General features: G+C 38.0%; 1 protein-coding gene across 1 annotated transcript in view; it reads left to right on the top strand.

Annotated features, from left to right (window-relative positions):
* The window catches only part of si:dkeyp-74b6.2 (cerebellin-1), a 6,904-nt gene extending 2,392 nt beyond the window's left edge, over nt 1-4,512 (top strand). Inside the window, exons 2-3 of the mRNA XM_056462611.1 lie at nt 481-600; nt 4,081-4,512. Of these exons, the coding sequence (XP_056318586.1) occupies nt 481-600; nt 4,081-4,278 (318 nt within the window). The 3' untranslated portion in view covers nt 4,279-4,512. The remainder of the gene's footprint in view (nt 1-480; nt 601-4,080) is intronic.
* The last annotated feature ends 8,086 nt before the right edge of the window (nt 4,513-12,598 follow it).

Here is a 12,598-nt window from a genome sequence, read left to right on the forward strand (position 1 = left end):
CCCACACCAACACGGGGAGAACATGCAAACTCCACGCAGAAACACCAACTGACCCAGCTGAGGCTCTAACCAGAGGCCTGAGCGCCGTGAGGCCACACTGCTAACCACTGAGCCACCATGCCACCCAACTTTATAATATCATTTATAACTGAATTATATTATAATTTGCCTAATTTTAGTCATACAACTACATTTGTTTGGCAGCTCTCAGAAACCAACAGCATTAAAGAAAGATGACAATAAATAAATATGCATATTTTAAAAACAACATAATTACAGCAATAAAAAGGAAGTAATAAACTGCACTGCGCTTGGATCGTGCGGTGGAGTTTTCAGAAGCATTGAACAAATAGTTATGATAATAGGTGTTTTATGCATGCAGGGAACATGAGAGTTCTTCATTTGTTTGATAAGCAATGCATGAGGCATTCAGCGGTCAGATAGTGCTGATGTTTCTTTTTTCTATTTTTGTATTTGCAGGTTTTGGTGAATGTCGGCAGTCATTTCGATCCGGCGCGGAGTGTTTTTCTGGCTCCTCGAAAAGGAGTTTACAGCTTCAGCTTCAATGTGGTCAAAGTTTACAACAGACAAACGATACAGGTGAGAGCGATAAGAGAACACATGATCACATTTTGATCATGTAAAAGCCTTTAATTTCTTTTATTCTTTCTATTTTTAATTTGATTTTGTTTCTTATTCTTGTTGTTTGTGGTATTTATTCACAGTTAAGCACATTAGTCACTGGTCTAGAGAGTACATTTACGTAAAATCAAGGTAAAACTACGTGGTCGCAGTACACTTTTCTCTTACTTCTGTTTCTGAAAACTGATCCGTGACAAAACTCACCTTCTCCTGGATGTGTACAAGAAGAACTTGTATCTGAAATATACAACAAAACATATTCTAAGTCAGTGTTTCTCAACTGGTGGGAACATTTTCAGTGTGTGGTCAAAAAAACAACAAAAGTTTAATTTACTTCTTTTGCTTATACCGGACTTTTATTTTGAAATGCGCACGCGACAGCCGTACAGTTTGACATGTGAAATTTCATTTTAACAAATATGTTGAAGCGCAAGTACGACCACGAACATGTAAAGTATGGATTTACATATATTGACGACAAAAAAAGGCTTAAAACCTCAGTGTGTCATATGTAGTGAGGTGCTCTCACAAGAGAGCATGAAAATTAAAACGACATTTAGTATGGAGAGAGATTAGACTCAATAATAATTCACGCAAAAGACACGATGTACACATGCGTAGCCAAATTCACGTACGTAAAATATTTATTTATACTTACAAAAACAATTCACATGCACAAAATAAAAATACATTTTCATAAAATACGTTTCACAAATGCAAAACACCATTTGCAAATATATAAGAGTGTACAAAAAGTTTTGAATGTTTAAAATTCACGAGTTCATCCTGAATGAGAATGTGCAAATCCTCTCTCACGTACGACTCACCCTGAATACGAGTGTGTGCATTTTGAGACTTTCCTGCCAGAAACAGGCAACTCGTACCTCTCAGCCAATCAGATGAGGGCTGTACTCGATGTCAACCACTCTGCGCTCCTTTTGCGCAGTCTGATCCTCTAACCAACATGGCGGATACTCCTGTAAGTCAATACTGTTTCCTGCTAGTTTGTGTATACGCTTTTTATAGTAGAATCTGAGTGTATTTTCAGTAGCTCAATAGAAAAGTGCTTGTGTTAGAGCGCATCCCGCTCTTCACCTGCCATGCTAAATAGAGGAGTATTCTTCTTCTTAGTTCTCAGGGAGTTGTGATTGGTTGAACAGTAAGCTCGCATCTTATTGGCTACAGGGCACGAGTGACTCACGTGGGAGGTGTGTGCTGACAGGAAAGTCTCAAAAATGCACACACCTGTATTCAGGGTGAGTCGTACGTGAGAGAGGATTTGCACATTCTCATTCAGGATGAACTCGTGAACATTCAAAACTTTTTGTACACTCTTATATATTTGCAAATGGTGTTTTGCATTTGTGAAACGTATTTTATGAAAATGTATTTTTATTTTGTGCATGTGAATTGTTTTTGTAAGTATAAATAAATATTTTACGTACGTGAATTTGGCTACGCATGTGTACATCGTGTCTTTTGCGTGAATTATTATTGAGTCTAATCTCTCTCCATATTTAGAAACCAAACAGCCCAGTTGCAAGGACAAACCTTTGGACTATTTTCAAAGACGACTCCAATAGCTGAGGGCATCACAAAAGTGCCTAACATCGTCATGTTCAAAACAAGTACAGGCACCGTGAAGCAAAGGCCAAGAAAGCCCACACAATAGCAGAAGAGCAAATAACTGGTGATTATTATAATATGGTTATGATTATTTTGATCATTTTACTGTAATTTGCTGGTTTGTTTTGTTCAACAGGATCAGTGTTAATGTTTTATTAACAGTTCAGTTTAGTACATGGTAACTGAATCTTCCTTACCCTAACCACTGTTTACAGTATTTGATGTTTTTACTTTGAAGTATTTCTATAATTTGACACATTTTGTTAAATGACAGCAATAAAATATTGTTTATTTGTAAGTCTTGGTGATTTTCTTATCATTTATCTGTCACTACCTGTGTATATTAACAAATAAATACAAATTAATTATAATTTCTAAAATTATATTATAGTTTCTAAAAATTTGGGTCGCGGCTTGATGACCATGTAAAAATGTGGGTCACATGGCCAAACCAGTTGAGAACCACTGTTCTAAGTAACATATTTCAGATTCACAAAATATAGACAGCGCCCTCTTGTGGGTATGTCATCTGAAACATTAAAAACATACCCTAAGTCAGTGTTTCTCGATCATGCTCCTGGAGGAGCACCAGCACTGCGTGTTTTGGATGTCTCCTTTATCTGTTACATCCATCACAGGTCTTTCAGTCTCTGCTAATGAACTTATGATCTGAATCAGCCAGCTGTGTTTGGTTAAGGAGACATGGAAAATGTGCATGGCTGTCGGTCCTTCAGGAACGTGGTTGAGAAACACTGCCCTAAGTAATGTATTTCAAATTCGTGAAATAAAATGTAGACAGCGCCCTCTAGTGGATTTGTTTAATCGGAAACTGTTTAAAAGTAACATATTACAGATTCGCAAAAATAAAATGTAGACAGCGCCCTCTAGTGGATTTGTCATCTGAAACACACAACAAAACACAAATTTGCAAGTAACGTATTTCAGATTCTCAAAATGTAGACAGCACCCTCTAGTGCATTTGTCATCTGAAATGTTCAAAATGAACCATAAGTAACATATTAGATTCACAAAATAAAATGTAGACAGCGCCCTCTAGTGGATTTGTCATCTGAAATGTTCAAAACGTATTCTAAGTAACCTATTTCAGATTCGCAAAATGTAAATAGCGCTCTTCAGTAGCATTTTCATCTGAAACGTACAACAAAACACAAATTTGCAAGTTACGTATTTCAGATTCACAAAATGTAGACAGCGCCCTCTAGTGGGTTGGTCATTTGAAATGTTCAAAATGTACCATAAGTAACATTAGATTCGCAAAATAAAATGTAAACAGCGCCCTCTAGTGGATTTGTCATTTGAAATGTTTAAAATGTATCGTAAATAACATATTAGATTAACAAAATAAAATGAAGACAGCGCCCTCTAGTGGATTTTCATCTGTGACATGGCATGTTTAGATGTCGTGCCAGGTTTAAAGATCTTCAACTTCATCATTGTCAGTCCCACAGCAGTGAACCAATCAGAAGAGCTCTGAGGCGGGGCAACCATTGCAAGCTTCTGTTTATAGAGGAAAGTTGGCTGTTTTAACTAATTTATTTACCGTTATTTCATGGTGGAGTCTGCCCTTATTGTGGCTTCGTCCAGATAACCTGAGTTATATGATGTGTCTCAGTGCTCATCATAATATATTGTTTACCTATTTCAAATGTTATTATATTGCTTTTATTACATCATAATATCGCTTGACATGGACCTCTCTTTTCAAACCTCTTCCTGAGTGCAGCGTCTTGCGTTTTAAGAAGCAAAGATTTGTTTGGTGTGAACGAGCCCTTACCACGTGTGTGTGTGCAGGTGAGTCTGGTGTTGAACGGTTGGCCAGTGATCTCTGCGTTCGCCGGTGATCAGGACGTGACTCGAGAAGCAGCGACGAACGCTGGTCTGGTACTGATGGAGCGCGGAGACAAAGCCAACCTGAAGCTAGAGCGAGGAAACCTGATGGGCGGATGGAAATACTCCACCTTCTCCGGCTTCCTCGTCTTCCCCTTATAGGAGACAGCAGAAACGCCCCTTTCACACATGCAGACTCTTCTGGACATTACACATCAAAAAATACTATAGTAACTACTACTGTAAATAAAATCTATAGTAAATACTACAGGCCTTACTCTGCCATGCTGTTTTAAATAATACAATATTTACAGTATAATACACTGTACTAAAGTATGGTTAAAGAACGTACAACAAATCAGTACCCTCAGTCACGTGTTTCAGACTCACAAAATGTAGACAGCGTCCTCTAGTGGATTAGTCATCTTAAACGTACAACAAAATGTAACTTAAGTAATGTATTTTTAGATTCACCAAATGTAAAAAGTGCCCTCTTGTGGGATTGACACCCAAAACTTACAACAAAACATACCCTAAGTAAAATATTTCAGATTTACAAAAATATATAAAGCGCCCTCTAGTGGATTTGGCATCTTAAACGTACAACAAAATGTAACTTAAGTAACGTATATCAGATTTACAAAAATATAGAAAGCGCCCTCTAGTGGATTTGGCATCGGAATCGTACAACAAAATGTAACTTAAGTAACATATTTTTAAATTTACAAAATGTAGACAGCGCCCTCTAGTGAATTTATTATCTTAAACGTACAACAAAATGTAACTTAAGTAACATATTTTTAAATTTACAAAATGTAGACAGCGCCCTCTAGTGAATTTATCATCTTAAACGTACAACAAAATGTAACTTAAGTAACATATTTTTAGATTCACCAAATGTAAACAGTGCCCTCTAGTGGGATTGACACCCAAAATTTACAACAAAACATACCCTAGGTAACGTATTTCAGATTTACAAAAATATATAAAGCCCCCATTAATGGATTTGGCATCAGAATCGAACAACAAAATGTAACTTAAGTAAATTATTTTAGATTTACAAAATGTAGACAGCGCCCTCTAGTGTATTTATCATCTTAAACGCACAACAAAACGTAACTTAAGTAACGTATTTTTATATTTACAAAATGTAGATAACACCTTCTTGTAGATTTGGCTTCTGAATCGTACAACAAAACTTAACTTAAGTAAGGTATTTTTACATTCACCAAATGAAAACAGTGCCCTCTAGTGGGATTGACACCCAAAAATTACGTATTAAGTAACGTATTTTTAGAATTAAAAAATGTAGACAGCGCCCTCTAGTGGATTTATCATCTTAAACGTACAACAAAACCTGTACATAACTTAAGTAATGTATTTTTTGATTCACAAAATGTAGACAACACCTTCTAGTAGATTTGGCATCTGAATCGTACAATAAAACTTAAGTAACGTATTTTTAGACTCACCAAATGTAAACAGTGCCCTCTAGTGGGATTTCCACCCAAAACTTACAACAAAACATACCCTAAGTAATGTATTTCAGATTTAAAAAAATATATAAAGCGCCCTCTAGTGGATTTGGCATCAGAATCATACAACAAAATGTAACTTAAGTAACGTATTTTAGATTTACAAAATGTAGACAGTGCCCGAAAGTGGATTTATCATCTTAAACGTACAACAAAACCTGTACATAACTTAAGTAACGTATTTTTTGATTCACAAAATGTAGACAACACCTTCTAGTAGATTTGGCATCTTAATCGTACAACAAAACTTAACTTAAGTAATGTAATTTTAGATTCACCAAATGAAAACAGTGCCCTCTAGTGGGATTGACATCCAAAACTTACAACAAAACATACCCTAAGTAACGTATTTCAGATTTACAAAAATATATAAAGGGCCCTCTAGTGTATTTGGCATTTGTATCGTACAACATACATCAAAATGTAACTTAAGTAACGTATTTTATATTTGCAAAAATGTAGACAGCGCCCTCTAGTGGATTTATCATCTTAAACATACATCAAAATGTAACTTAAGTAACGTATTTTATATTTGCAAAAATGTAGACAGCGCCCTCTAGTGAATTTATCTTCTTAAACGTACAACAAAACTTAACTTAAGTAACGTATTTTAGATTCACAAAATGTAAACAACACCCTTTAATGGATTTGACCGTGGAAACTTACAAGAAAACATACGTATGAGAAACGTATGTAATGTTTTGCAAGTATGTAGGCTGAGGCACATATTTCCAGTGAGTCTGCCGCATATTACTGTGTGAAAGGGGCTAATGATGAAATGAAAGAAGATAATTCAGCACAGGTGATGATGTGAGGGAATGTCTCTGGATTCTTCTCCACGTCTTTATTATATGCATGCACTTTTCACTGATAACAGACAAAAATGGTTGTTTTAATTGATCATACTGTGAAACAAAATCTGGTGATCATCAGAGTCTCAGGGTGTCGGATTGTACCAAAAAAAAATTAAGTTCAGCTTAAAATACAAAAACAACTTTACATTTTTCTTTAAAAGTTCACAAAGTGAATTTCAAACAGGTTTTACAAACAGCCGAATAATGTGTTTTAACAATATGTTTACTGCAATGAAACAAAGAGCGGTGCAGTGGACTATCAGAAATATAGCAATAAATGTGACTTTTTATTTCAGTTTAGAAGGTCAATAGGCTGGACTGGACATTTGCTAAATTGTACAATAAAATGTTGATGTTGTGAAGCATGAAATATTCTGGATTGAAGCTTTCTTCTGTTTATAATCAAATAGATATAACAACTTTGCCCCAAAGGACTGATAGCTCAACACTAAAGGACTGATAGTTCCACTGATAGCTCCACCCTAAAAGAGTGACAGCTCTGCCCTAAAGGACTGATTGTTCCGCCCTGGCCTAAAGGACTGGAAGCCCTGCTCTAAGGGACTGATAGCCCTGGCCTAAAGGACTGATAGCTCCGCATTACAGGAATGAAAGCTCCGCCCTAAAGGACTGAAAGTTCCACCTTAAAGGACTGATAATCCCGCCCTGTCTTAAAGGACTGATAGCTCAATACTTAAGGACTGATAGTTCCACTAATAGCTCCACCCTAAAAGAGTGACAGCTCTGCCCTAAAAGACTGATAGCCCCGCCCCAAATGACTGATAGCCCTGCCATAAAGGACTGATAGCTCTGCCCTAAAAGACTGACAGCTGTACCCTAAAGGACTGATAGCTCCGCTCTGAATGACTGATAACTTCGCCCTAGATGACTGATAGCTCCACCCTAAAGGACTGATAGCCCTGGCCCAAAGGACTGATAGCTCTGCCCCAAATGACTGATAGCCCTGCCTTAAAGGACTGATAGCTCTGCCCTAAAAGACTGACAGCTCTACCCTAAAGGACTGATAGCTCCACCCTAAAGGACTAATAACTCCGCCCTAAAAGACTGATAGTCCTGCCTTAATGGACTGGTAGCCCTGCTCTACCTAATGTTATTCCACGTGACCAAAAGTGAAGATAGTCATTTAGGGGGGTGATATAATATGTCATTTTTGATTTCACAGTGACATTAAGTAAGCATTTATTTAATGTATGCAAAAAACAAAAGTGTGCATTATTAAAGGGCCACGAAACCCCCGTTTCAGCAGGGTGTTTTCACACCTCTAGTTTGGAAAAAGTCAGGAAAGTGGGTGAGTCCGGCTCTGTTTAGGTGGCAGTGTCGGTGGAAGGAAAGTGAGAAGGTTTTGCATAAAAATGGGAGTTTCCATTTGGGCAGTTTCCATTTGAGGCAAAACAAACACTTTTTCTACTTTAACTGCAGTTTGGCACTTTCACTTTCATTCAGGAACGTTTCATGCATGCCCCCCATGTGACAAACGAGATATTGGATGTGAGGAACTGCTGGAAGAGTGTAGTTTTAATGGAGTGTTTGATACCGCACGACGGATGGGAGAAAACCCTCCGCATTTCTCAGTAACTTAGATGCACTCGGTAGGTAGCATCAGAAAGCTGTGTGTGTATAGACTATCCTGTCACGAAATGCGGCAAAAATCCTACACGACGGTGATAGTTTAATTGTGGTGTTTACATGTTTACACTCTGAGAGCAGCATTTACAGAGGATCTATCAGTCTGTAATATTGTAGTGATACACATATGACTGTCAACATCTCTCACAATGTGTTTTGGTGTTTCGTGACCCTTTAATGAAATAAAGAATTTGACAGGGACGTGCACAACAATACAACACCTTAAATAGGAAATGTGTTTAATGCCAGGCTTTAGCAAAAACTGCTCTATTCCACCTGTCGTCTTTTACACATGGCATTTCTTAATGTCCTCTGAGGAATGATCTGGAGGAAGTGATGCAGTTGGATTTTCCTCGATTACTGGCTAGTAGTGGACGCAGTGGTCCGGCTTTATTCAGCCGTGCAGGTCAGAGTGTAAACGGACACAAATATCTGCAGAGTCTATTTATCATCATTATCCTCCATCTGCTGTTCTGGAAGAGCGCATTTCAGCAGGTCGGAGTCAACGTCACGTGCTCTTCCTGGCGGCACACACTGGACATCACGCACAGAGTTTACCAGAACACGCTCAAATCAGACATGCGCATCAGAAAACATGTGCAGGATGTGAAGTGAACAACAGTGCATGACTTTTAGGAGGGAAAAACAAGTATAATATTAATTAATCAATACATTTACAATAGTAATATAACCAAATGATCCACTACTGCAGTTTTCTACAACTATGGGGTATATTATACCCAGTGAATTGAATTTGAATTGAATTTTATTTGACAGATTTTAGACAAGCTGTACAAGTATCCCATACATTTTGAAATAAAAACTGTCGAGGATAAAAACACAATAAAGCCCTGGGCTTATTTCCATTGTGGTCCTCGCTGTTTGTAAAGTAGTGTAAAGTAAGTGATTACAAATACTCACACTACTGTAATGGAGTAGTTTTTCCTCAGGAATTGTAATTTACTAAGTGGTTTTATAAATGTGTGCTTTTACTTTCTCTTGAGTCCATGTTTACTGCAGTATCAGTACTTTTACTCCACTACTGTCCTTCAGCCTGCAGTCACTACAGTATTATTCTCTTGTCTATGGGGATTAGACAAATCAGTCCTGTGATTCCTGTCCAATCAGATCACACATAGAAGGTAAATCATAATAAACTACCTCATGTGTGCTTTACATTGCAGCAAACTGGAAGCATTAAGTGTCCAAGAAGATGTCCAAAATCAGTACACACACTGACCCAGAGACTGTTTAGATGATGTCCCTGATGAGGAGATGACGGATGTTTACTGTACATACCTGTCAACATGTGAAAATAAGGGATAGCCACCAAAATCCAAGGGATTCCCCAAATTACTCTTACTATTAACTTTATTGTAAATAAACAGTTGAAACGGTCAGTAATATGTTTTATTATGATTTTTATTATTATTATTATTATTATTATTATTATATATTTATTATAGCTGGCAGCTAGCTTTCCGCAACTCTCACATGGTCGCCCACTGAAGCTAAACAGGGCTAGCTTCGGTCAGTACCTGAATGAGAGACCACATGGGAAAGCTAGGTTGCTGCTGGAAGTGGTGTTAGCGAGGCCAGCAGGGGGCGCTCAACCTACGGTCTGTGTGGGACCTAATGCCCCAGTATAGTGAAGGGGACTCTATACTGCTCAGTGAGCACCGTCTTTCGGATGAGATGTTAAACCAAGGTCCTGACTCTCTGTGCTCATTAAAAATCCCAGGATGTTCTTCGAAAAAGAGTGAGGGTTTAACCCTGGTATTCTGGCCAAATCTGCCCACTAGCCTCTGTCCATCATGGCCTCCTAATCATCATATCATAATTGGCTTAACCACTCTGTCTCCTCTCCACCAATCAGCTGGTGTGCGGTCTGGCACAAAATGGCTGCCGTCGCATCATCCAGGTGAATGCTGCACACTGGTGGTGGATGAGGAGATTCCCCCCAATGTGTAAAGTGCTTTGAGTGCCCAGAAAAAGAGCTGTATAATTGTAAGGAATTATAATTATTATTATTTTAAAAGAATGTATACATTATAGTATGCATTAGAAAAAGCTGCAAATAAATTAGCAAACCGTTTAGCTGATTACAATGTATAGCTATTATAAAGAAATTAAGGGCTAAGTCGAATAGAAAACGAATGAATGAAGAGTCTCTCATTTAGATTTTACATTTGATTATATTGAATCACAGAGGTATCCCTTTAAAAATGCACAGACCTATAATGAAAGCATTTGATTGCTTTCCTTATTTTTTATGCTCATTTAAGACAAAAATTAGTTGTTTAAAAGAAAACCCACTAAGATTGACATGTTTAGACATTATTATTATTATTATTATGTGTATAAGTCTTTTCAAACACACAGCCAAAACCCTGTGTCCACTTTCGCTCCACTTCAAATTGCGTGTACTGAATCCATTTGGGAAACAGCGTCTATTTATCAGTATGGAGCGCGTCTGAGTCACGCTCCTCCATGTGAACTGACTGTTTTGAGGATTGTGTAGGAGGAGTGAAGGTGTCTGTAATGAAAAGGAAGGGCATCCCTCAGTTTGTATATTTATTTCAACGTGTTTTCAAGCCTAAATAAAATGAAAGCACAGAACAGATTCACATTTAAGAGCAAGGTGGTGGTGCAGAGGTATGATCGGCTCTTTAATGTTTAATGCAACTCAGGTTCATTCTGAGAACGTAGCCCCGTGGACGTTTCTGGAGACCGCGAAATACGTCCCGGGAGGTATGTATTTTTGCAGTTTTTGTTTTCGCGAATCCGCGAGGCAGCTGTTTGCGGTTTTTTTTTCTCGTCTCTCACGAGCGCCAGTTCACGCCCGCACCGTTCTCGCGTAAACCCGCTAGAGGCCACTGTCGAACGACCTTCACCTGTCTGCCTGCATGACAGAATGATTGACCGTTCAACCGGCCAATCGGCTGACCCACCCTGCTCCGTCCCTAAACCCAACCAACGACAATTCACAAAAGCCGTCCAGAAAAAGAAAAGCCCTCGTCTGATTTTTACCACGTTTTCGGATTTTGAAATGTATAGAATTTGAAATTGTATAGAAAAGTATAGAATTTCGGATAGAAATGTAGAATACGGGAGAATCCCGGGAAAAACGGGAGGGTTGACAGGTATGACTGTATGATGACTGAAATGGCCTTAAACACCCAGCAGGCACAAGACGTCAACATGAGGCCAGATTTACGTTGTACGACAACGTCATGGGAACGTTACATTTTGTTTGGAAATGAAAATCGGGTTGACGTCAAAACTCAATGTCCAACCTAAAATCAACCAAATATCAACGTCTAATCATGCTACAGCTTGACGTTGTGTGGACGTTACCACTATGACGTCTATCAGACGTTGGATTTTGGTTGCCATACCTGATGAATAAATGTCAGTATTTGACGTCTATATGACATTGGTTTAAGATGTTGGCTCGACGTTGGATTTTGGTCACTTTCTAACAACCTTAAATCAACCAAATATCAACGTCATTTGACGTCATTATTGGACATCAGAATAATATTATCCTCAGACGCTGGCTAGACATTGAATTTTGGTCACCTGACATCACAACCTAAATCTAACCTAATATTACCTGCTGGGCAATAACTAGATGCACTACAGAATATTACGTTTACACACATCCAGTAATTAAATGTAAACACATCAGCTTTACACAGCGTAATACTCACTACTTTTACTCTACTTGCACTACATTTTTAGGCATGGTACTTTTACTAGAGTAAGATTTTTCAGTTCTCTGTCCACCACTGATTATACTACAATAAACCACAGCTTACTGTAGTAAAAACTAAAAATACTACAGTAACTATTACAGTTTATCAGCAGTTAATACTACAGTATGCTGGAGCATTCATTAACAAATTAGTATAATATATACAATATAATACACTTTATTACATGATGCAAGAATACACACATATATAAAGACGCTTCTTAATAAAACTACCCTGGGTTTCTATATTACTGCGTTATTTACCCACCCGTCTTGGAGTGTTTTGTCCAGATCAGCTTGTGAGAAGCAGAAATGAACACGTGCTGCTGAAGAGGAACAGATGGGGAGATGATGAGGCGTACCACCGGACGCCAGGACCCCGCAGACCCAACCACAATCAACCTCACTGCGGATTACCAGCACTGCAGGAGGAATGCATTACAGGGAACACGATCAGACCACTATTTAAAGAAACTAGGAAAGCATCAGATTACTATTTACTGGGTATTAGAATATAGCAGAACCTTAAACTGTGTGTTATCATTTATTATCTGAGAGCTCTTACTGGGAGTAAAAAAAGTACAAGTACAATTTACTTTTTCTCCGGCAGATTTTCTCTTTAAAGTCAGTTTCATGCATTGAATTAAGTGTAATTTGCAGGCTTAAAGGAATCTGATTTAGCTAAAATATGC

Source organism: Danio aesculapii, chromosome 7 (genome assembly GCF_903798145.1).
Source record: "Danio aesculapii chromosome 7, fDanAes4.1, whole genome shotgun sequence".
Taxonomy (NCBI): Eukaryota; Metazoa; Chordata; class Actinopteri; order Cypriniformes; family Danionidae; genus Danio; species Danio aesculapii.